This window comes from Histoplasma capsulatum (genome assembly GCF_000150115.1).
Source record: "Histoplasma capsulatum G186AR genomic scaffold supercont2.4, whole genome shotgun sequence".
NCBI classification, from domain to species: Eukaryota; Fungi; Ascomycota; class Eurotiomycetes; order Onygenales; family Ajellomycetaceae; genus Histoplasma; species Histoplasma capsulatum.
Window position 1 is genome coordinate 281,919 of NW_025544804.1, and position 23,815 is coordinate 305,733.

The following is a 23,815-nucleotide window of genomic DNA, read 5'->3' on the forward strand; positions in this document are numbered from 1 at the left end:
ATACATATACATGTACATATTTTACTCTTTTTTTTTAAATTTTTTTTTTTAAAAAAAATTTATTTATCTACTTTATTAATCTATCTATCTATCCATGTATCTATCTATCTAATGCTTCTCTTTTTCCTTCTTTCTTTCTTTCTTTGCAAACGGGGGATTTCAACCTTTTTTATTAAGGGGCGAGAGCGCGGCAAAGACAAACTCGCTGTGGCCCTCGAGGGGTGTGGGGAATGGGGGCAAGGGGGAAGGAAATGGGAAAGGAAATGGGAAAGGAAAGGAAAGCAAGTGGTATTATCTTGGAAAGAGGGGAAAAACGCTAAGGGGAAAGAAAGGGAATGGATATGAGGTCGTTGGTGTGTAGGCAAAAAAAAAAAAAAAAAAAAAAAAAAACACATGGGGGGGAAGGGAAGGGGGGAAAACGTGGGGAAAGCGACCGACCGAACGAGTTAACGAGGTGTACAGTACAAGAAAGAATCCTGAAAAGGATGGAAGAAGAAAGGAAAGTTGAACGCCAACCCGGAGAAGTGCGCTTTCCATGTAATGTATCCCATCCAACAACAGCGCTTTTTCTGAGTCCACCATGTGCCTCGGTCAATATGACCAGGACTAGGGAAATAAGAAGGGGGGAAGCAGAAGGAGAAAAGAAAAAATGAAGAAAAGAAAAGAAAAGATAAGATAAAGATAAACAGGGTAATCTACAACTCCCCCTCCACCTCCCGCAGCAGCTTCGCATCCAGTCCAATAAATGCCCGCACGGTCTCCAGCCCCTGCACCCGCCGCTCCTCAATCCGCTCCCACGTCCACTCGTCCTGGTCCCACGACTGAGTCTTCTCCCTCTTCTCATTCTCCAACGCAGCCTGGTCCATATCGCTCCTCTCCGTCAGCGCCAGAACTTCGCGCACGACAGGGTTGCCATCTAGCCCTTCGCTGGCATTGATGGCCTCCACGCTCGACGGCGTGCCGGACACGGGAGAGACCACACCGCACGCCTTCTTCGGGCCATTGGACGACGATGATGGCCGGGAGGGCGGCGCAGATGATGAAGCCGTGGAGGCGGTGGAGGTGGAGGGCGAGGGACCCGCATCCGCGGGGCGGTCGGGAATCAGCCCGCTGGCGTTCAGCACCTTCGCCGGCTTGAGGGTCAACCGGCCCTTCTTGATGACGTATTGGCTGATGCCGACGGCGAGGACGGTCCTGCGCTCCCCCCTGCGCCGTGCGGGGCGGAGGAAGTAGGTGACCACGTACAGCCATTTCTCATCCCAGCCGGCGATGCGGCTCTGCATCTCGTAGCGCTCGTAGGGCGGGATCTCTTTCTTGAAGCTGCAGTACACGGACCCGAGGAAGACGGCGATCTTGCCTGGGTATTTCTTTTTGAGGGGTTTACCGGTGTTGGCGTTGCTGTTGGCGTTGCCGTTGCCGTTGCTGGGGGTGGTGTCGTCGAGCACTTTGTCTAGTTCCCGTCGGCAGATTTCCAGTCCCGGCGTGCATATGTCTGTCACCAGCGCTGTGCGGGAGATGTCCAGGTCGGAGAAGTAGGTGCTGTTGGATTTATGGAGGTTGTAGTCTATCTCCATGAGGGACGTGTGGCTCATGACGCTCACGGGGGTGAATAGGGGGTGGGCCCCGCTATTCCCTGCTCTCTTCGTGAATCTCTCCTTGAGCTTTGGATGGGTGTGGCGGCGGAAATTGAGATTCTTGAAGAGGTAGTAGAAAATGCGGACCTAGAAGTTGATTTTTATGGTTAGAATTTGGTATATCATTGTGTGAAATGGCTGTCCTGGAGCATGGCTTTGACAATGCAAAAGATTTGGCTCTCATGGGATCATGAAACCGCACAATCCTGGCTAAAATGAGGGACACCTGGGATACAAATGCTTCGATTACACAGTAACAGCTCAGACCATGAAAGAGAATATACACATACATGCCATGCGAGAGGCAGAGACTTGATATTAATAAGAAGAAGGAGTATGACAAAGTTTCTCCACGATGGAAGCTGTCGCAGCCATTTGAGGATGATATTTGACTGTAAAACAGCATGGACGGCTGAAAGAGCAGCCATGTCAACTTCTATCTTCCAGGCTAAGGAGATATATTCTATCCATCATCTATTAGCTCATGCCCTCTCATGCTTATTGTTGTTTGTTGTTTGTATCTTGACATACCTATCTGAGGTGCTGGCGCTCTATCTTTTTCATCTGACCGAACCAGGAAGTGAAAACCAGATGATATTTATTCAAACCAAATCAAACCAAATACAAGCAATGAAACAAATGACTTCCCAAATACTACAAAACGGGCATGTGGATTTCCAGATATCAGTTTTTGCAAGGGTAGAGGCAAGTGCAGGAGGTGATATCCGTTTTTTGACAACAGGGAGCTCCAGAAGGGGAGAAAAGCTGTGAGAAGAAGACAAAAGAGAAACCAAAAGCAAGAAGCAAAAAGAAAAACAACAGAAGTTCAAGGGCCGCTGTCTGGGAACAAAGAGGAGATGAAGCTGGATATAACACACAGATATAGTTAACTACAGATATACTAAGTATATAACACACAGCACATGGATTGGACCCCCGTTGTTGAGGCTGACAGCAACCGTTGATGGCATGTGACTTCAACCGAGGCTTCTCCAATCCCAAAGGTATACAGCGACGTGATTGGCTGGTTCCCACGTGGTATGATGTAATCTATATACATGTGATTCTGACTGGTATGGAGGTGGAAAGTTGTTTCTTCTTTCCCAGCACGATGTCAGTTGTTCAACTTAGCTTCCTGCCAACCACCTTGGCATCTTGCTGACTGCTTGGAACAAAAAGACGTGCAGGGATGAAAGGGTCCTAAAAAGCAAGGTAAGAAAAAAGAGTGAGAGAAACGACGAGGGAGCAAAGAAAGCATGTCAAGATCAAAGCTTGGGGTGATGACACTGAAAATACATACATGAGAGCGCTCTACAGGAGCCAAAAGAGACCCATTGTCATCACAAAAGAGCAAAACACAATATAAGGAGAACAAAGGGATTGGACTCCCGGTAGTGAGAGAACCGGGATAGATGCTATAAATTAAATCAACACTGCGGTGTCTTGTCGCCACTTTGGATATATGCGTACTATTATCTTGCCCCTCGGGGGATATTTCCATATGCAGTTGTCGCGAGAGAAGCATATCTCAGGGAAGATTTCCAGCAAAACGTACGTACGCAGTTGTTATCCTAGTAGTTAGTAGTGTTACAACGAAGACCAAGAATAAAACTAGTTACTACTAAGTCTCCGATACATTTCTCACTCTCGACTGTTTTGCTCCTTGTGCCTTTCTATCTTTTTCACTCTTTGGATATGGGTTTGGTGGCTGTGGATGGGTATACATAACTACCAGTACTAATACACATTGCCAATAACAGAGCACAGCGTGGGATATATATACATCAGGCTGAGGCAGCCAGCGCTCATAACCGTGGATACAACACAACCCCTTGGGGAATAAACCTGTACACTCCATTTTTACTGGCTCAGAGGAGCCGCCGACTTGAAGCCTGCGGGCGCCTATGTAGGAAGGAGACATCGGAAGGAGATGTAGGAGCGAGCGCCACAAAATAGCCCTTAACACATTGATAACACCAGTAGTATGACATCCGAGAGGAGTGGATAATTTGAGCAATTCTTCAAACTACCCAAGAGAATTGTTATTGCTGTGCTGTCTGGTGTCTGCCTTTGGGAAGCTTCAGCCCTATACACGGGAAACATCAGTATCAACAACCAGGATAGGATAGAGAGAGTCGGGGCCACGGGCAGGAGGGACAAAAAGAGAACAACCCTGGAAATAAATGCTGAATGCTGAATGCTGACCGACCTGCGCTATGATCTGACTGCCAAAAGTCACCACCTCCCGCTGCAGCTTCCAAGGTCGTTGCGATCCTGCATTTCTCCCGTGCGAATGCGGCGCCTCCATCCCTGTGTATTTCATTTCTCTGCGAGTAATCTGCATCCATTCGTCCATTCGTCCATTCGGCCATTCGTCTTTCTTCGTCCATCCACGGAGTACACACATAGTACGGAGCACATCATCTGGCCTATCTTCGGGCCCTGATCGCCGCAGTTCACCCCAGCACGACGCCCCTTTTCCTGCCTAGGCGCCACGCCATTCCTCCCACGGTCCCACAGTCATGTACGCTGCGTAGATTAGCTTCCAGCGGCGCCAGCTAACGCCCAAAGGCTGCCCGGGTCCATTCGCAGCCAGCCAGTGACCGTCCTTGGCCAAGCCATTTCCCCTGGCCTGGCCTCGAGAACTCGCTGCGACCGTCATCCGTCGCTGGCCAATGGCTGGGATGGGATATTCACCGCGGCAGGGAATCAGGATAGTGGATAGTTGGTATTCGATTACTACTACAGCGTCGTTGTGCCGTCGTACAATCCCAATCCCTTACTTACATACATATAGTACTGTACTCTCCTTTTTCCTGCTGCCAAACAGGCGTGACTGGGAACATCCGCTCTTTTGTTTTTCCTTGCGCTGGCTCAAGCTCTCTCCTGTTGCTGTTCCTGAAACATTATTGAACCCCTTCGTCCCCAATCTCCTGTTGCTGTTCCTGAAACATTATTGAACCCCTTCGTCCCCAACATCCGCTGCAATACGTCGTCTCCCGGGTGATTGTCGCCAATAGATCTCCGCCCGTTCCATGTCGCTTCTGTTTCGGGCTTCGAGGGACGCCATCAACCCCCCTTAACTGGTCAATTATCCGCAAAGGAGGCATTGGCTCCCTGGGCACATCTGTACTCCGTACTTACAGCGTACTATGTCTGTCCGTCCGCCTCCACTGGGCGCCTCCATCCACAGTCACGCCAACCACATCTCGCCGTCGTCGTCGTCGTCGTCGCCCGCTTCCTCTGGTTCGACGTTGTTTCAACCGCGCCAGAGAGCTGCTGCTCCTCCTCCTCCGCCTCCTCCTCAGACCGTTGCTGTGAACGGCGGCCAAGCCTTTGTCCCCGTTGCTTCCCCTGTCCGTAGGAAGCCTCTCCCCACCTCGGCTTCCTCCTTGGATGCGAAGCTGTTTCCCGCCATCAACAGCAATAGCCTCAATAATAGTAGTCCACCAGCTTCGTCGTTGTCCTTTTCTTCAACTGGGTCTTCGTTTGCTTCTGCTTCTTCTGCGGCTTCTTCTGCTGCTTCTTCTGCTGCTTCCTCTGCTGCTTCCTCTGCTGCTTCCTCTTTTTCTGGCTTTGTGATTAGAGACCTTGATCGGTGCGTTGAGCTCTCATTTTTTAATTAATTAATTTTTTTTTTTGTTTTTGGGTTAATCTATATTTTCTACAGTCTTTGTTCCGACAACCTTATTTTAAATTCTAGCAGTACTCCAGAGCTAATCTCCTTGTCTCTTCCTCCCGACCTATAGATTCCCTCACAGCCAACCCTCTATCTTCTCCTCCCCCAAAGCAATCAACCAACAAAGAGACTTCTACTTCAACCCGGCGAATGGAAAATATCTGGAACAATCCGTTCACTCCCGCTTGGTCAGCGAGCCCCTGATCCCCCTCGCGTCTCCCACCCTTCCCCGGGACTCCAAGAAAGCCACGGATCGCAAAAGATCTGTCACCATGGCTTTACACCCTCAAGCAAACAAACCTCCACCTCTTCAGGTCGATGCAGGAAAAACAATGCCCAGTTCAACCGAATATAAGCGCCTGCCAAAAACCCCAGGAAATAAAATCACTTCTTTTTTCGGCTGGAAATCAGCGTCTTCTCCTGGCGCGGAATCGAGCAGCACCGAGATCTCGGACTCTGGCCCTTCAAACCTACCATCCCCGATCAATGGCTCGATCCTCCCTGCTTCCTTCTCGTCGCGATATCCTTCTCAAGACTCGTACGGTGCTCCTGTCCCTCGAACGCTCGAACGATCGATTTCCATTGCCGAGCAGGAAATGAGCGCGAAGGTGAAAGAGATGGAATATGAGCTCCGTGGGATCAGTTCAGAGTTGGCTGGCTCCATCAAGCGTGAAATGGAATTGGAAGATTTGGTGGAGAGATTACAGCTGGAAGCTACCGTGGGGCCGGAACCAAACCGGCGGACTAGCGATTACTTCTCTGACTCGGGAACAAGCTCTGTGAAGTATCCGTCTAGTGACGCGGGCGGAAACAGAGCGGAGGAGGTTGAGAGAATGAAGCGAAACTTGGAACAGGAACGTGCGCAGTTGAAGGTTGAGTTATCCCAAAGGTGGCAGGAAGAGCGATCTCGCCGGGTCGCCTTTGAGTCTCATGTGCGGATACTGGAGGCACAAGTAGAGCAGGTATGATATCGTTGAATATACACACACCCAGAGTTCACTCTCCAACTGCATTTTCTGTTTGACTGACACCTGATTTTCAGCTGCGTCGTGAGAGAGTGGATGCCTCAAATATAAGCTCGAAAACAAAAGAATTAGAGACCGCATTAGAAGATACCCGGCGGCGTTTGACGGAAGAACGGCAACTGAAGGACAACTTCGAAGACCTATTAACGGCTATGAGAGTCGAGCTGGAGCAGCTTCGAAATGAACGTGACCAACTCCGAGACGAAACTGTTCCGCAGCTTCAAACCAAATTACAGCATGATTTACAAGGATTGCGCAACGACAATATCACGTTGAGTCAAGCGAGGAAAATACAGTTAGATATGCAACAACAACAAGCTCGTATAAACTCCATTGCCGAAGAGGATGTAGTGTCGATGGGCAGAGGTGGTCTGTCGAGATCAAATTCGCTGGCGCGAGGGCCAGCGAGACCAAGCGGTCTAGGGGGCTCGGGATCTGTCTCAAAACCGGGTTCTCGACCGGCTTCGATTATTGGCAAGGAGCGTGAATTTAAAGAATCATTAGTCGATCGGATGAAGGACGTAGAAATGCAACGTGATGCCCTCCATCGAACTGTCAAGAGCCTCCTCGAGCATCAGAACTTGCAAGCTCGGGAAAACGCGAAGCGGATCCGCATGCTGGAGATTGAGCTCGACCGTGCCCGACAATCAAGTTCTCCACGAAAACTAGGCTATGAACGGGATGTTAAAAATTTACGAGAGGAAATTAACCTTCTCAGACGCCGCACCGACGAGCTGTTGGAGCAAAAATGGCAATGCGAGAAAGGATTGGCTGGTTTGAAAATGGACTTGGACCGTGCGGAGCAGGAGACTGGTTCCCTCCGTGCACTCCTGCAGGAACATGATATCCTAGTCCCAGCTGCAGCTAAAAATGACTTGGCAGATTTTAATGCATCCAGCTCCTCGCTTGAAGACGCCTTCACGCAGCTTCAAGCTGACAGCGCTTATGTCCAAGACCCCAACAACGCTCTCGGGCTGCAAGTTCGCCAGCAATTAGCCGCAAACAATTCGCTGAAACATCGCCTTTCAGAGGCAATTGGCAAGGGCGAACGAGAACAAAACGACTCAGCTACCAGAATCAACGAATTACAAACTCGCCTCAAGTTCCTCGAAGATGCCCTAATGGCCGCACAGCAGATATCCGAAGAGGAAATTGCCAAGCACGAGCGCGAAATCCAGGCGCTGAAAGAAAACCACAACGCCCAGCTCATGCGGGCGAAGAATGGCAGCAGAAGCCCTGCTATGCTCTCCCCGAGAATGCCTAACTCACCTTTCTCCGGATCCCGGTCTCCGCGACTTGGTCTAACGACAAGTGGAGAAGGAATCTCCCTCAGTCAGGCTACCAAGATGGAAGCTGTCGAAGCCCGTGTCCAGGAGCTTGAGAAGGCCCTGCGCGAAGCAGATCGGGAGATGGAGACTGTTGTTGGTCGTATGAATATGGCACAGATTGAGGTTGCTGAGCTGCAATCTGATAGGTATGCTTTTTCTTTTTTTTTTTTCTGACCCACTTTCCCCCAACTACATGCTAACAATTTCGCCCCCCCACCTTTACAATAAACAGAGACGAAGCAATCCGCCAGACCCGCAAGCTGCAGGCACAAATCCAAGCTGAGCGTGAAAAATACCAGAATGGATCTTCTCAGTAGAGGGAAACCACGAGAAATAAATCCAGGAACGAAAAACGCCCCATTCAATCTCTCAGACGACAATTCCCACATGTACGCGATGGTATATACGCAAATACATATGTTATATTAATCACCTCAACCTAACCCCACCCACCCGCAACCTACCAACCGAGAAAGAGAAGACGTTATACATATCAGCATATGGCATACGCATACACGTACACATATACCTACGCTTGCACTTTCACAGCTTTAAAACCCTAGACATCCAACTGCCGTTGCTACTTTTCAACCCTTAGTTTTTACTTTTCCTTTTTAATTTCTCCCTCTGTTTCGATTGTCATCAAAACTCCTTCCTCACGAGGTACCTGCCGTTTGTTTTCTCCTCAATTCCAGTTCCAGCCCTTTTATTCTTGCTTGCATTAGCCCAGGCGTCTTGCTTCTTTTTCTATTTTTTATTTACACTTTATATATATTTATTCGTCATTGGCGCGAAAATATATATGGGTTCTCTTTTCTGGCTTCAGCAAGCAATACCGTCTACGCGTCGCTTACTTATACCCCTTTGCTTTTTTTGCTGGCTTGAAGGGATGTCTGTTTGGTTGTTGTTGTTTGACCTTTCTGTCATTTCTAACGACGTTTGTAACTCTTCTAGCTTTTTTCCCCCCCCTGCTAATCTTCTGTTGTTTTTGTGACGAATTCAGGAGATTCCCCGCATACTTTTAGGTTTCAATTGGCGGGTGAATTCTTTTGCTTTTCTTTTCTCCATTTATGATTCTACTTTGCATATTTGGCGGAGAGGCATATTTGGGTTTAGTGGTCTATTTTTTTCTTTTCTTTTGATTCCGACCTTTCTCTCATGTTGTCTGGCCTTAATAACCGTGTCAAGGATTTGTTGTACTACTATGTATGTGTATATGTATATGTATAATTATTATATATAAATATTATTTCGCCTTTGGAAGAAAGCGGACTATGGTTTTCGCCTCCCTCCGTCTCCCTCTTCTTCCTAGGTGGTGTAATATTTTGACTGATTGATGATACAAGGTCATTCGTCTTTCTGAGATTTTATCGCTCTTTCTCTTATCTATCTCCATTTCATTTACTTTTGGGGGACGTTGTAATCCTTTCCCCTCTCCCTCTTAATTTTCCCCACTGTCCTCCTTTCCATTTTCCAATTATACCCGCCTAAAATATAGAGTTTGTTGGACTTGGTCAGAGTATGCAGGAGGGAGTTGTCTACGTTTTGTTCAGGGGGAGTCCGCAAGGGTCCTTCCTTTGTGACAGACGAGAGAGAGAGAAAGAAAGAAAAGAGAAAGTGAGGTTAGGAGTTTATATAAAACTTCTTTCATTTTATTTATTATTTATTTATTCTCAATGAAACAGAAGAAGAAGGAAAAGGAAAAAAAAGAAATAGAAATAGAAAGCCGACACCAGCAGGATTCGAACCTGCGCTCCCGAAGGAAATGCCTTAACTAAACCTAACCCAACGGAAAGGATAATTTTCTGCGATTTGGGATGTAAAATAGCAGGGCATCGCGTTAACCACTCCGCCATAGTGCCTGGGGAATCGATGGCTGGAGCGCTATAGCCCCGTTTTGCATACACATACTAGGGAAAGGGAAAGCGGCAAGATCGGATAGAATTAGCTTTTTTTTCGGTCATGGCATGGTATGTTTTCCTTCTTCCTCTTCCTTTTGCTTTATTTCACCCCTCTTTCTCACTCACACACACACACACACATTTTTAGGGTTGTTTTCACTTGAGAATAGTCCCGCTCTTCTGTTAATTTTCGGGGGGAGGGAGGGTTTTGCCTCACCCTTTATCAGATCCGCCGTACCATTGGATCAAGCATGTATTAAAGTTATCTGATGGCGCTAGTGCAGGGCCCAACCTTTTGCGTCCCATTCCTTTTGAGGATGACTGCCACGAAAGGGCCAAGTACAGTACATACATCAACCTCGATAAACCGGGCTTGGGAAGAGAGGAACAATACCACAATGTGGCTGCGGGATATGCTGTTGGCTGAATTGCTGAATCCCTTTGAACCGTGGATTTCAAGCTGCTCCTCCCGCTGACCGATGATAATGATGATTCCAACAAGGCCTGGGGGGGCTGGCTAGGAATGCCACGGCCAGGTTTAATTCGCGTCTTCACACTAATCAAGCCATAATTCATGTCATGTGGGCGGCGACTGGCTGCTTTTTCTCCGTTTCCTTTCCTTTGCTCGCCCCTCCGGCTATTTTTTCTTATCTGATCTGGTCCGTCCTTCCGGGTTAGCTGATTCCGCCCGATCTTACAATTTTCCTCATCTTCCAGAGACGGAAAGCGAGGGCGCAAGGGAATGGTCTTCTTTTTCCCTTTCTTGCGTTCTTCTCGCTTTTTCCTTTCCCTTTCTAAGTTTGATTTTGATTTGTGGGGGGAGTTGATTATTTCTCACAAGACATCCACCCTTGACTTCCTCAAGTTCCTGGTGCTGGGATTCTTTTTCTCTCGTTTTCTGCTCCCGTTCAAATGTCCCTACTGAAAGCTTCTGTGATTCTTGACAATATGCTCCACATCATTCGAAACTTCTTTGTCGTATGCTCGTGATCATAATAATTGGGAGAATCGTCTATCCAAATAACACGCCGTGGCAAACTATAAATAAGGCAGCTGAGAACAAACAATGTACATCCAGCGGCTCCTCACCCCTCTCCTCATACTCCTGGTACCCAGCTTTTTGCTAGCCTCAGACATAGAGTCTACTCGTTGCATCCTCTCCATCGCCGAAGCCGTATCTCGCCTCTCGTTCACAGGCTCATTATCCACACCCCAGAAATCAGATGCATGCACCAACAAGCTGCGCACTTACTCCATATATGCTGCAGCGACGTTGTATTGCTCATCGACGGAGATCGAAGATGGGTTGGAGGTCCTCGACGACGACTGTAGAAAGGATGGGCTGCAAAGGATTCCGTATGATACTGTTCAACCAGAGCTGACGGAGCGGTACCTTAGTAGCTTGCGGGTGGTGGAGTATGGAGAGGTATCGAGGAGTGTGGAGCTGGATGAGGTAGTGGTGGTTTCGCGCGATTGGTATTGGAGGGTAGTTAGGACGAATGTTAGTCGGTCATCCTTTCGTTGTGTTCTTTTGGGTGTTTCTGAGGACTTGCGGTGATTCTTTTACGAATAGGACTTGATGGAGGGTGTTTTTCTATTTGATAGTTATAGATGCTGACGTTCAAGACGTGGTGGACAGCGGGCTTGGGAGTTCGAAATGTGGGCGCATCATGCATTTGGGTAAGCAGCCAAAAACCTCCTCCTTGAAATTGTCTCTTTAATTATTGACATCGCGGATAAAGATATTTTTCCTATTGGTTTTGGGGTATCGTGCTCCTATCAGGGATACTGAATCGACTCTCCAGCTACTTTTCTGGCGCACAGTGGCGCGGTATAAGACGTGATCCCGAAGGCCACGCTTCAATTATCGATTATCGAAGCTCTCTCCTATTCCCCCCTTCCAGACGGATGCAACACTGGATTAGAACCTATTTCATTATCCCAGCGGCGTTCGGAACTCACCACCAACGACTACTTTACTGGTGCGCCATTCCCACACGTGCCGTAGCAATTGTGGTAGTTCTATTTTACGTTCTCAGTCTCATTTTTACCTGTGTTGGGCATGACGTTTTCAGAGGAAATCTATTGTGAGTTACGAAATCGGCCCGATCGCTCTATGCCAGCTAATAACGCATCTCGAATTTCTTAGCTGGGACGATATATTCACTCAAGCATTTCGATATGTATCAGATAGAACTGGCGTAATGGCATATGCGAACTTGTCTCTTCTTTGGCTCTTCGGCTCCCGCAACAATCCATTCCTATGGGCGACGGGATGGAGCTTCGCGACGTTCAATATTTTCCACCGGGCAATTGCCAGGGTGGCTACAATCCAGGCTATTATCCATTCAATTGGATATACGGTGCTCACATTGGAAGGTCAGAGAATTTACCACATCCATGGATTTAGCTGGAAGCTCTTTGTTGACTTGGTAATTTCTTCTGTGCCTTAAAACAGATGGATCATATTCCTTATATTGGCCCTCACCATGGTGGTATATGGGTGTCATTGTAAGTTTCTGTATCCTTTCCCTTAAAGTCTTTGAGTAAACTCTTGAACCGAACTCCGAAAGCTGATATTGGAATTCTGATAGGGGACTGTGTGCATGTCATTGCTACTTGTATCTTCATCGATTTGGTTACGACGGAATTACTACGAAATATTCCTCATCATTCATATCACCTTCTCACTTGTTATTATTTGCGGGCTGTTTATGTAATTCAATGCCCCTTTCATTAACCACGTCTCAATATGTCAAAACTATCAAGTAAGACACTGACTATGATCGTGAAGGCACACAAGCATCTTCAAGGGCAAGTTCAATCTGTATGACCGGTACCTGTGGCCGGTCGTCGTTATATGGGCTTTAGAGAGATTTGCCCGTCTCGCGAGATTAACATCTTGCAATCTTCATCTGCGCCTCCACAAGAAATCGATTGCGTACACAAAGAGTGTGGTATCGTACAGTGAAGCATCGGACATCATCAAGCTGGAGATTACGCCCGGATCTTGCAACTTACATCCCAAACCAGGCCACCATTATTACATCTACCAACCAGTGCGATGGCAAGGATATGAAAGCCACCCTCTCACTGCTGGCAGTTGGACAGTTCTGGGTAATTATGTCGAACATTACCCTTCCGCCGAGAGCAGCGTTTTATCTTCCGCGAGCACTTCGGTACAATCCGGAACTGGCACCCCAATAGCGTTCAAGAAGAACATTACGGGGGACCTCACTGACGCACAATACAAACTTGTGTTCTGGATACGGCCTTTTAATGGCTGGACTAAACGTCTCCGATCTGAGTGCCTCAAATCGCCAAAACAGTCATTAACGACGAGTTTCCTGATAGAAGGACCATATTACTGTGCAATCGAACTCCATACCTTCGAAAACGTCATCCTCATCGCTGGAGGCACTGGTATTGCAGCTGCCCTTCCACATATCGAGGAGCATTTGCGGCGCACAGGATCAATGCCCTCCCATGATACTATACTCATAGCACAGTCATCGGTATCTTCCCGCCTCCCCTCCTCGCCCTCCTCTTCAACGAGTCTCCTGGAACCACATCTCCCCATAGATCCTCCGCGCACTAGAACGAGTAATATCACATTTGTGTGGACCACACGACAAGCCGCATTTATCCATGAGGTAGCAACCCGCGAACTTGGCCCAGCCCTCAGGAGAGCAGATATAACCACTCAATTCTACTACACCGCCTCATCACAATCGCAAACATATCGTCCCTCCTACAGCATAGACTTGCGATCCCAGCAAAATATGACGGACGAGGGCACGGCTCTCCTGCCATCGTTTGATGGCATAGATAACAAGGCCGCTATATACAGTGATTGTCCTACGTTCCCGATGATTGATATCCAGCCCGGAAGGCCAGATATAGGGAATATAATCATGGCCAGTGTACGGGAGGCTGGCGATCAAAGGACGCGTGTGAGGACGGCAGTTTTGGTCTGTGGACCGGCGGAGATGGCGGACGAAGCTCGGATGGCCGTCCATGCAGTTTTGAAGCAGGGGTATAGGGATGTGGAGTACTTTGAGGAATCATTTGGGTGGTGAGTGAGAGGTGTATAGATAAATATATATATATATCCCTTGATATTTCGATTTTTTATGTTTATTTTTATGTGAATATGGCGGGTTATGAGCAGCATGGTGTTTCTCTACTCTTTATATATTTAGATGTTTTTACTTCGGATGAAGTTTTAACTATGATGACAGACGAGGCTTCAGAGGATCTACTTACTGTAATGAAAATTATCCAGAGCCTACATGGATAGATAAACAGATATGCCTGCGGAGAAAAAAGGTAAAGGAATTCATCTACTCACTTCACTGGTGTTGAACTTGGTGGTTAAAATCAGAACTTTTCAAGTTCTGGAAAACTGTTTGTTCCTGTTTGCACGCGTCCAATTCTTCCTGGTCGCGTTTTCCCTCCTACCTCCTATTCCTCCGCCGAAGGGACAGCATTGGATGCATGTTGGCCATCTCTAACTGCTAAAATTAATGCCCTTTTCATTCTATTGCCATCTACCTTCTCCTTTCTAGCACGTTCCAGATCTCAAGATCTTCTTGGCGTTAAATCGCCACATTGGCAGGATCATCAGCTTCTGTTTCTACCGTGCCCTCGCTGGTAGATTTTAAGGAATTTACCTTCAAGTCGCAACTGCAAAACTGCGTGGACCGCCCGCACGAAGTCTATCGCGCTCTTCGAATACTTCCAAAGGTCTTTGAAAGGATCACCAAGTTGCCGTCGGAGTCATATATGTATTTATATATCACGCGCAAAATAGATCCCGGCCCCCCACTATTTCAACAGGCTGCGCTGGAAAACGCCTGCACATCTGGAAGAACAAAATAAAAAATAAAGACTACGGTTCGATCTCAATTTTCACATCTATTTAGCCCGCCACATACCAATACGACATAATCGTATCTGTCATCATGGAAGGGATACAAGGTGCGTTGGAATACACTCCTCTACACAACCCGCATTTTGAGTGGACCTACCTTTCAAATAACTACAACTAACAATAACCACGAATGCACCCAAAAAATCTAAAACAGAATACCTAATCTCGGCCCTCCAAAATGTGGACACATACATCCCCTCCTCCCTCTCTCTACAAGTGCTCTCCTACTATTCCATCTTCTCCACACACCTCCACTCCATCTCCCGACAATATCTTCAACCCTACCTCCTCGCCCCGCTCCAAACCCTCCTGAGCTCCCCACCTGACCTCACCTCCCTTCTCATCCTCGTCCTCATCCTCTTCATCTCGCTCAGAGTCCTCGATTATGCGCGCCGCATCATCACGTTCTGGGTCATGTTGGTGTTTCGGCTCGTGTTCTGGGGATCCGTGGTAGGGGCCGCGTATTACGTGTATGTTGTTGGGTGGGAGAGGGCTGCCAGAGAGGCGGGGTGGTTGTTGGGGTTGTTTCAGGGGTTTGTGGAGGAGCTGTGGGCGAGCGGTGGAGAGGGACGGAGACCCGGTCGGGAACGGGTCCCGCCAATCTATGGGGGCGCGCGATGGGCTCAGGCGCAGAAGAGGACGGGCTGGGATTCGGTTTGACGGAGTGGGTTTCGGTGGGCGGAAGAAGTAGCGATTGGGTTGGTCCATGGGTGAAATGATTCTCCTCTTGTTGAGGAGATACAGAGCATGTTTTCGCGGGTTCTGAGTTCTATCTCGGTCTATTCACTATCCTCGTACGCTTTTGCACACGTTTAGGTTGGGGAGGGGAGGGAGAAATTCATTTTTACTTCTATTGGAAGTTGGATTTGGATTCTTGATGAGGCGCTGCAAAGACTGATTTCTATGATTCAGTGTCATCATATTCTTCCATTATATACATGATTTTGTTGGATTCATTAGACTCATAGTGCAGATGGCTCTTTTCCAAGCCAAATCCGCAAGTTTTTGATATTGGCCGATTCTTACTGTTGCCGGCGCTCAATTCGTCCCTCATGTTAAAGTTATATCATCGTGGCATCGTTGCTAGAGGTATTGACGATATCCTCCGTAGAAGCGGTCGTACAAAGTAGATACTGGGATGGGAACACACATCGAATTCAACCGTCGATAGTCTGGAAACCCGCGCGCCCCTCTCTCCTGGGCCATAAACGTGGGAGAATTGCAGAGGGGTCATATAAAAGTCTGTTGTATGGACATTGCTCAAGGCCATCTGTCCCCACTTGCTCACTCAAAATCCCCCTCCAGCTCATCAGCAGGCTCCCTAGGTTCCTGCGCTTCGTGGAATTGTATCGCATCATCGATATAACTCAACACACTACCAATGCTATCCTCATCTTGAACATCTAACTTCAAAAATGACACCATACTGAAGTCGTCAAGCAACTGACCAACTGCCCGATTGAGCCGCTTAAACGAACCACCGCTCAATAATGAATTTGTAGATGTGGGTTCTTCCACTGTGGTAGTTGTCATTTCTTCGTCTCCATATGTGTTCCCACCTCCACCTCCACCTCCTCCCTCATTCTCCTCATACAGCAATTGAACGTCTACAGCTGTGAAGCGCTTCAACTCCTTCTTCCCAATCACCCCTTTGACCTGGTCCATCTTGCTCAGGATATTCACATGCGGCATCTCCAACATGATCATAGCGGACATGGCACTCAATGCCCCTGCGAAGAACTTGGCGCGATCGATGACAAAGGTGCTCTCCAATAGATAAGCAGCGCAGAGCGAAATATTCAACGGCCCCGCGCGGGACAAATGTTGTATTAGAGACGGAAGTAGCGGGACGTGTGTGTACAACTCGATCTGGCCTGGCATGTCGAAGATGATCAGGTACTCGTCAGTGAGCGGGTCGAGGGCCTCGGTTAGGAAATCGAGGTTCTGGAGCAGGAATTCGAAGCAGTACATTAGGCCACCGTTGGGACCTAGACCTAGTTCTTCCATTACGTCTTCAAGGGTTATTAGTTCGCGGATGTCGAGGTCTGGTTCGTAGGAGAAGGATTCGGCGGCTGGGTCGAGGTTGACATAGAAGCAGCTGCGGCGGGTGGTTTGGAGGTGTTGGATCAGAGCGGTGCAAAAGGTTGTTTTGCCGGCGCCAGCTGGGCCCATTACGAGGACACCGAATTTCGACATTGTGAAGGGTGTCTTTTTTGCTGCAGGTGTCTATACCAAAATGAGAGGTACGAGTAGATAAGATGGGGGCATCGATGGTAAGACTAGGAGCCGGACACTGTGACGAAGGTTATCATCATGCTAATTCCAGATATATAACCCTACAAGACAACATCGTATCTTATCCTGATATTCTGCATCGGAACAGTTGTCACAGTATTGTTGTAGCACCTATGTTTGTTTACAATTCTTGCTGGCCGAACGAGAAACAATAGAAAATAATGTTTATTCTTCCAAGATACACCGCTTTCCTAATAGGGCGGATTGCACCATTTCTTGGCACTCGACCCCAAATTTGGGATTCTTCTCCCTTCAGCTTTTTCTCTTCTTCCTTCCCATCTCACCCCTTTCTGGCCTTCGTCTCGTTCATATTCCCTATCCACTGCGGGCCTCGTTGTATAAGTATTCTATTCCCTAGTCTACCTAACTACTCCTAACCTTCCATTCCCTCCAACCCCTCCACAATGGGTAGTATTCATAACGGCGTTCCCAAGGGAACTTTTTTGTTCACTTCAGAAGCCGTGGGTGAGGGCCACCCAGACAAGATTGCGTGAGTATGCTATTTATCGCATCTTTCATTTATGATTCATCCATTGACGCTTTCGTAGTGACCAGGTCTCTGATGCTGTTCTCGATGCCTGTCTCGCTGAGGATCCAATGTCCAAGGTACTACCCCTCCATGCGAGGCGGGGAAAAACCATCGGGGCAAATTTTTTCTAACATGGTTCAAACAGGTCGCCTGTGAAACAGCCACCAAAACCGGTATGTTCCATTGATTTAAAACCAGTCAGCTGAACCAGTGTTTGTCAAAATTAACACTCTTTTTTCAGGTATGATTATGGTTTTCGGTGAAATTACCACCAAGGCCCACCTTGATTACCAGAAAGTTATCCGGAATGCCATCAAAGACATCGGCTACGATGATTCTTCTAAGGGCTTCGATTACAAAACCTGCAACGTCCTCGTTGCCATTGAGCAACAATCGCCAGATATCGCTCAGGGCCTCCACTACGAAGAGGCTCTAGAGAAACTGGGCGCTGGCGACCAGGGTATCATGTTTGGATATGCCACCGATGAAACTCCTGAATTATTGCCCTTGACAATCCAGCTAGCCCACAAACTTAACAAGGCCTTGAGGGATGCTCGTGTTGATGGCACTCTTCCCTGGCTCCGACCTGACACCAAGACCCAAGTCACTGTCGAATACGCTCACGATAATGGCGCTGTTAAGCCCCTCCGTGTAGACACAGTCGTCATAAGCGCTCAACACAGCGAAGTCATCAGCACGGCGGATGTGAAAAAGCAAATCCTGGAGCAGATTGTCAAGAAAACCATCCCAGCGAACCTCCTCGACGACCGCACTATCTACCATATCCAACCCTCAGGTCTATTCATCATCGGTGGGCCCCAGGGGGATGCCGGTCTTACCGGCCGGAAAATTATCGTCGATACCTATGGAGGCTGGGGTGCCCACGGCGGTGGTGCCTTCTCTGGCAAGGACTATTCCAAGGTCGATCGTTCTGCTGCCTACGTTGCACGATGGATCGCCAAATCGCTCGTTCACGCAGGTCTCGCCCGTCGCGCTCTTGTCCAGCTTTCATACGCTATTGGTATTGCAGAACCCCTCTCGATATACGTCGAAACATACGGTACATCCTCAAAATCTTCAGAGGAATTGGTCCAAATCATCCGGAACAACTTCGATCTACGACCCGGTGTCATTGTTCAGGAACTCGACTTGGCCAAGCCCATCTACTTCCAAACCGCTAAATACGGCCATTTCACCAACCAGAACTTTTCATGGGAGAAACCCAAGACCCTTAAATTCTAGATGTCCGCTGTTTACACCTGCTTTCTTTCTCGCATAAGCGGGACGATTCATCATGACTCCGACGATTTTGCTTTGTTTTCAACAACTCAAAGCGCCCACATAGACTAAACAAAATACTCTTTTTCCTTGTCCATTACTTCCCCTCCTCCAGTTGAGATTTATTCTATCTTGCATGACTTTTGGCATATCGAGCCTCACATATCTGCGAAGAAGGCTTTGGAAGAACAATTCAACATATGATACCAATTAATGATTTCGTTTTCACGGTTTATTCATCAAAGGGCGTTTGCGGAGTAAAAGTCTTCAACATCTTTTTCTCCACCAGGCAAAGATATAGAGACAGGGACACGATGTTGTGTTTTCTTTTCAGCTTTGATCTATTCCCCAAAATTTACTATATCTTTTTTCCTAGGTGGAATGACTTGCTAGGGTCCAGGTTTGAGCTGCTTTAATTTTAAAGCCCTCACTGGAATCGGTGGGTCAATTCTCGGTTTATCGCAAGGGGTGGTTAAACCCCCTGTGTTGTTGTATAGGACAACAGTACCTGTTTGTAATCTGACTGGAACACCCACACACACACGCATGTGCTATGTTCATACTTGCCCGTTAAAATCATAGTTAGATGTGTCAAAAGAAATATGATGGAGCAAGTTATGAAAACTCTTGTACAATTAAGAAAAGTATGTAAACCACCTGAGCAATAGAAGCAATAGAACGGAGCCTAGGCTTCCTAGCACAGACTGCACAGCGTATAGCAACCAAATACAACCAGCTAACCTTGGAAGGCTCCGGATAAAACCACGTGACGCGTCTGGCGGCACGGTGAACGCGATGGAGCGTGACTTCATACGAGTTTCAGATGACACTATATTCCTACTCCGTCCCTGAATATCCATTTTTACATCTTTTAACCATTGCCTGTATATAAAAAGCAGAGACGGAATCATACGCATACACATCTAAAACACAACTAATTATGTCCACCAAGACGTGGACGCGTCGAAACTGGAATGGCATCATCGCATTCCCGCCCTGCTGCTACTGCTGTGCTTGAACCGGCATCTCCGACCTTATTGAACTCGCTCAAGACGCAGGAGAAGGAGAGAAAAGAGGAGGCACAAACACCGCAATTACTGAAACGGAGAAAAATATCCCATGATGGATGTAGCGTTGTTTCAAAGACGGAGACGACGAGAGCGGCCTTCGTTAGTTCTGCGTTTACGATACGGGTAAGTATTGTTCTTGTTCCCTTTCCCAACCCTTCCGTCGAATCACCACACCCCCCCCTACGATCCCTCAGATCCCGCCCGGTTCCAGGCTGTTTGCCTGCTGCGTGCTGCGACCTTTTTTTTAAAATATATATATATAGACTTTGCAAATATCAAGCTCACATAAGTAAAATTAACAAACAGCACCATCATCACACCCCGCAATCACTGCCACTGCCGCTACCACAAGACAACATAAAGTTGATCCCAATTGCCCTCCTCCCCAGATCTCAATTGCCATTATCATGGCTCGATCCCTGTCCGGCGTCTGCGAAACGCATACAATCTGGTAGATTGTTCGTCGCGAACATTTCGGCCCTGGAATTGGATTTGCATCATCAGCAGCAGCAGCAGCGAAGATGCGGGCCTGTCGTTTTAGCGGCGCGGCTTGCTGTAGAGGATGGGGAGGTTCAGGGGAAGGGAGAGGAGGAATTGTATGTTGTGGAGAGAGTTAAGAAGGGGGTATATGCCATATGTGCGCTGGGGAGTTGGGTACTAGAGAGAGATTTGATGGTTGCGGCTGCGAAAGGAGCGGGCGAGGAGGTAGTCGGTGATGTTAATGTCTACGGTGGTGGTCGGGGCGAGAAAGAGGGTGATTGGTTGGAGAAGGCGACGATTTATGATCCAGCTGCTGGATTCTTTGCATATTCCAGGCCGCGGAAGGCTATTATGGAAAATGTGGCGCTTGCATTTGGACCGAAGCTGTGCGGGAAAAGGGGGGCACACAGTCTTAGTCTTGAGACGAGTGGGTTGAGTTCTGTTTCTGGACTTTCCATTGCACATGACGAACAGGTTGACCGGAGGGATACAGTTCGTTCAGAAGCAGGCGCTCCTCATATCAGTCTTCTGCAAGTGACTAACAAGGATATTCAACCCGATACACAGCCTGAGGAGGCAATTGGCGTTGGGCCGTGTGAACCTACGGAAGCGAAAGTTACTCAATCCCCCCAGGAGCTTTTTGATAACCTCAGATCGCAGTATCTGGAGGCGTTATATGTTTCAAAGGTATTTCATTCCCGCTATCCTCTTATCTTATTAATAGTATATGTGTCAATCTACTCACTCTTTCTAGACTTCCGTGGCATATTTTGCGAAGGGACCCCTTTCTCGGGCCCGGGCTAGCTTTCAATCTTCCAATGAAAATTTGTCAATGAAGCCCACACACCTGTCGAATTTCTACAGGGAGTGCATACTGCCTGTGAAAAAGATGGATCTCAAGTATAAAGACTCTCTTCCAGAAGCGATACAAAATTTCCTCATGGAAATGTCTGATGATGAAATCCCGGCAAATACAATGAAACAAAGGATGCGGAAAGCCAAAAAAGCAAAACTTGGAAAGAATGGACTGTATCCCGAAGAAAGCGATTTCGTTAGGAGGTGGTGGAGAAACAGAGACCTGTCTGAAACATCCGTTCCGCAGCACACTTCTAGGCAAGAGGAAATAAGACGACTAACCAGTGATTTACGTTTACGAGAAACTCAATTGCAGATTGTCTTGATCCTCGAGACAATTTCATTGGAAGCTTCATATAGCAGCACAACAACCCAAGTGTTACCAGCGACGACGGAGGCTCAGACTAGCCAACCCCAGAGGCGAACAAAGGAGAGAAAACAACAGGACTTAAATACATTACTTGAATTGCTCGTAGATAGGCTATGCATTTGGCATGCTGTGAGCTTCAACGACACTATACTCACAACATCAGCTGGCGGCAAGAGTGAGTCGACCTGTAAGACAGCAGGGAATGATAAGCTTCGTGACTTTTGTACCGAGGTCATCATTCCGTTTTATGCTGGTCGTCTTCCTGATCAGTGTAAAACCATCAGCCGAAAACTGGGCGGACTGATTGCTATTTCTCCGACTCGACCTGCGATTTCTCGCTCAAAATCAGGCTCATCTGCACAGCCGGGAGCCTCGGTGAAGCGATCCCACAACCAAAAATCGCAACAACGCACGCTGCAACGTGTTTTGACTGATGAAAAAATGGCTTCAAAGAGCAGGGCACCGTCGCTCTCTCGTTCCAACACTACCCCAAGTTTAGATGGGTTAAAGCGTGAAAACAGCGAACCACCATTGCTATCTTCGATCTCAGGTGCACGTGGAGGTATCCAGAAGCCAAAACGTGTGGATAATCGCGAGATTGACCTTGACGCCGTCGCTAAGCAGCACGAAGTTAAACTAAAGCGGATGAATTCGCTTCTAGAGCAGAAGAAAGAACTCGACGCAGCCATCAACGCCTTGAGAAAACCCAACAGGGAACTCGTCGCGAAAGACTTCGCCGATACTGTAGAGAAACGAGCGTCCATGTGTAACACAAGGAAATCAAAGCATCCCGTCCGAAACCCATTGGGCCAGGGGGTACAGGTTATGGCTACCCCTAGAGGGTCGAGGAGAAAGGATTTTGATACTGTTACTGGCGGCAGCTCAACACGCATGAGCCGGGCACTGACTTTATCGAATGAGAAACTCGTTCCTTCAGCCGCTTTATCTGACGATATTCAACTCATCCCATCGTCTTCGACGCGACCGAGCCATCCCCCGAAACGTCAATCTTTCAGCTCCAAACATGCCCGTCACAGCTCTATTCACGAGACGCCCACAAGATCATCTACACGACTCTCATCGGGCCCGTCGAACAGCGGGATATTGACTGATAATGACTTCGATTCGACACCGCTCCCCAGGCAAACCGGCAATTTATTCAAAGTCTTCAAAGTCCCCAAGCTTCCGGAAACGAGTAGGGCATTCATGCAGCAACAAGAAATGTCGCCGAGTACATTGCGGAAAACGAGATCACATCCCAACTTTGCCCACTGCGGTAACACCAACGACGGAACCAACAGTAATAATAAAATTAATAATCACCTTCCCTTTATACATATCAATAACGTAACTTCCTCGATCCAAGAAACGCCGCCCCGCGCAGGATTTCCCTCCTACCTCCAGCCCCCAGAAACTATTATATCTCCATCTCTCTCCCGCCATAATGAGATCCAAGTAAAACGCAACCAAGGTGCCATAATTTTCACGACACCCATAAAGAACACAGTTGCTGCTGCTGCTGGGTTTACACCTGGAGACGACCACAGCACCCATCCCATGGCCAATACTGATATTGTTACAGCAGACGCCACGCCAGAGAAGTCTATATATGACCAGTTGGGATGGAATGATGACGACGTTGACGATGATGATGATGAACTTGCATTGCCTTAGAAAACAAAGGTAAAAAAGACATTTTTGTGATAGGATTGTTTGTCTAGGTGACCTTCATTTTTTTTAACCTGTCAATCGTACTCTGTCATATTTTTTTGGTGTTCGCGAATTTCTTTCCTTTTTCCCCCCATCTCTCTTGACCACTAAGAACCTTTTAGAGTACACGGCCGACATACGAACAGACGAATGGAATATATATTTTGGTTTGGGTTTCTGTGGCTGTGGTTTACATCGTTTTCTTGCTTTCATTCATTTTCTCTTCTCTTCGGTTTCTTCCTTTTTTTCTCCTTTTGGACCGAATGATGATAACGTTGACATAGAAAGTAGATGATGAATGAATGAGTTATATATCTATATATATCGGTGGATAACCTAGAGAAAGAAAAGGAAGCAAAGGGGAAAGTGGTAGCCATTTGAGAGAAACCCATGGCAAAAGGAACTCAAATGCTAATGAAAAAGAGCTGTCCGTAGCACTAAATCTAGCACGTCAACCCCGAAGCATTCCAAGGTCAGCAGAAATTGCCAACCTACCGTGGATCAACACACTGCCATTCTCTCGTGGTATGTAGAACTGGTCCTATATGGCATTATGGACATCGCAAAGAGTACAACGCTGACAGCACATGAGGCGGTCGTTCTGTATTTGACAGGCGTGCAACATGTACCTGGTTATTGTGTGGGTCCACGTAAGAAACCCAGACAGATAAATGCTCCATCTCGGGTAAACAAATATCTTAAGATGGGTTGCCCCTTCTGAAGGACCA

General features: G+C 47.6%; 8 protein-coding genes and 1 non-coding gene across 9 annotated transcripts; 5 read left to right on the plus strand and 4 right to left on the minus strand.

Moving 5' to 3' along the window:
- Nucleotides 1–695: 695 nt before the first annotated feature.
- On the minus strand, nucleotides 696–2,391 carry HCBG_03198 (uncharacterized protein; the record flags this gene model as incomplete). Its single annotated transcript, XM_045430247.1, has 3 exons — nucleotides 696–1,721; nucleotides 1,925–2,097; nucleotides 2,166–2,391. 2 exons carry the CDS (start codon nucleotides 2,060–2,062, stop codon nucleotides 696–698), a joined length of 1,164 nt encoding a protein of 387 aa, XP_045288390.1.
- Nucleotides 2,392–2,598: 207 nt separating this feature from the next.
- On the plus strand, nucleotides 2,599–4,359 carry HCBG_03199 (uncharacterized protein; the record flags this gene model as incomplete). The annotated part of the gene is made up of 6 exons (XM_045430248.1): nucleotides 2,599–2,672; nucleotides 2,822–2,846; nucleotides 2,952–3,025; nucleotides 3,395–3,540; nucleotides 3,889–3,967; nucleotides 4,227–4,359. The coding sequence occupies 6 exons, from the start codon at nucleotides 2,599–2,601 to the stop codon at nucleotides 4,357–4,359; spliced, it is 531 nt and encodes a 176-aa protein (XP_045288391.1).
- A 427-nt stretch (nucleotides 4,360–4,786) lies between these two features.
- HCBG_03200 (uncharacterized protein) lies at nucleotides 4,787–7,983 on the plus strand (the record flags this gene model as incomplete). Its single annotated transcript, XM_045430249.1, has 4 exons — nucleotides 4,787–5,232; nucleotides 5,396–6,275; nucleotides 6,356–7,812; nucleotides 7,899–7,983. 4 exons carry the CDS (start codon nucleotides 4,787–4,789, stop codon nucleotides 7,981–7,983), a joined length of 2,868 nt encoding a protein of 955 aa, XP_045288392.1.
- A 1,410-nt stretch (nucleotides 7,984–9,393) lies between these two features.
- On the minus strand, nucleotides 9,394–9,528 carry HCBG_11017. Its single transcript has one exon. It is a non-coding gene; the product is annotated as a tRNA-Ser (tRNA).
- Nucleotides 9,529–10,633: 1,105 nt separating this feature from the next.
- HCBG_03201 (ferric-chelate reductase) lies at nucleotides 10,634–13,804 on the plus strand (the record flags this gene model as incomplete). The annotated part of the gene is made up of 6 exons (XM_045430250.1): nucleotides 10,634–11,068; nucleotides 11,207–11,247; nucleotides 11,373–11,549; nucleotides 11,717–11,999; nucleotides 12,026–12,078; nucleotides 12,362–13,804. The coding sequence occupies 6 exons, from the start codon at nucleotides 10,634–10,636 to the stop codon at nucleotides 13,644–13,646; spliced, it is 2,274 nt and encodes a 757-aa protein (XP_045288393.1).
- Nucleotides 13,805–14,710: 906 nt separating this feature from the next.
- Nucleotides 14,711–15,208, minus strand: HCBG_03202 (uncharacterized protein; the record flags this gene model as incomplete). The annotated part of the gene is made up of 1 exon (XM_045430251.1): nucleotides 14,711–15,208. One exon carries the CDS (start codon nucleotides 15,206–15,208, stop codon nucleotides 14,711–14,713), a length of 498 nt encoding a protein of 165 aa, XP_045288394.1.
- A 116-nt stretch (nucleotides 15,209–15,324) lies between these two features.
- Nucleotides 15,325–16,885, minus strand: HCBG_03203 (transcription factor Fet5; the record flags this gene model as incomplete). Its single annotated transcript, XM_045430252.1, has 1 exon — nucleotides 15,325–16,885. One exon carries the CDS (start codon nucleotides 16,694–16,696, stop codon nucleotides 15,785–15,787), a length of 912 nt encoding a protein of 303 aa, XP_045288395.1.
- A 289-nt stretch (nucleotides 16,886–17,174) lies between these two features.
- HCBG_03204 (S-adenosylmethionine synthetase) lies at nucleotides 17,175–19,228 on the plus strand (the record flags this gene model as incomplete). The annotated part of the gene is made up of 4 exons (XM_045430253.1): nucleotides 17,175–17,285; nucleotides 17,344–17,401; nucleotides 17,470–17,497; nucleotides 17,566–19,228. The coding sequence occupies 4 exons, from the start codon at nucleotides 17,200–17,202 to the stop codon at nucleotides 18,564–18,566; spliced, it is 1,173 nt and encodes a 390-aa protein (XP_045288396.1).
- A 348-nt stretch (nucleotides 19,229–19,576) lies between these two features.
- HCBG_03205 (uncharacterized protein) lies at nucleotides 19,577–23,408 on the plus strand (the record flags this gene model as incomplete). Its single annotated transcript, XM_045430254.1, has 4 exons — nucleotides 19,577–19,795; nucleotides 19,979–20,644; nucleotides 20,720–20,839; nucleotides 20,907–23,408. 4 exons carry the CDS (start codon nucleotides 19,577–19,579, stop codon nucleotides 23,049–23,051), a joined length of 3,150 nt encoding a protein of 1,049 aa, XP_045288397.1.
- Nucleotides 23,409–23,815: the final 407 nt, after the last annotated feature.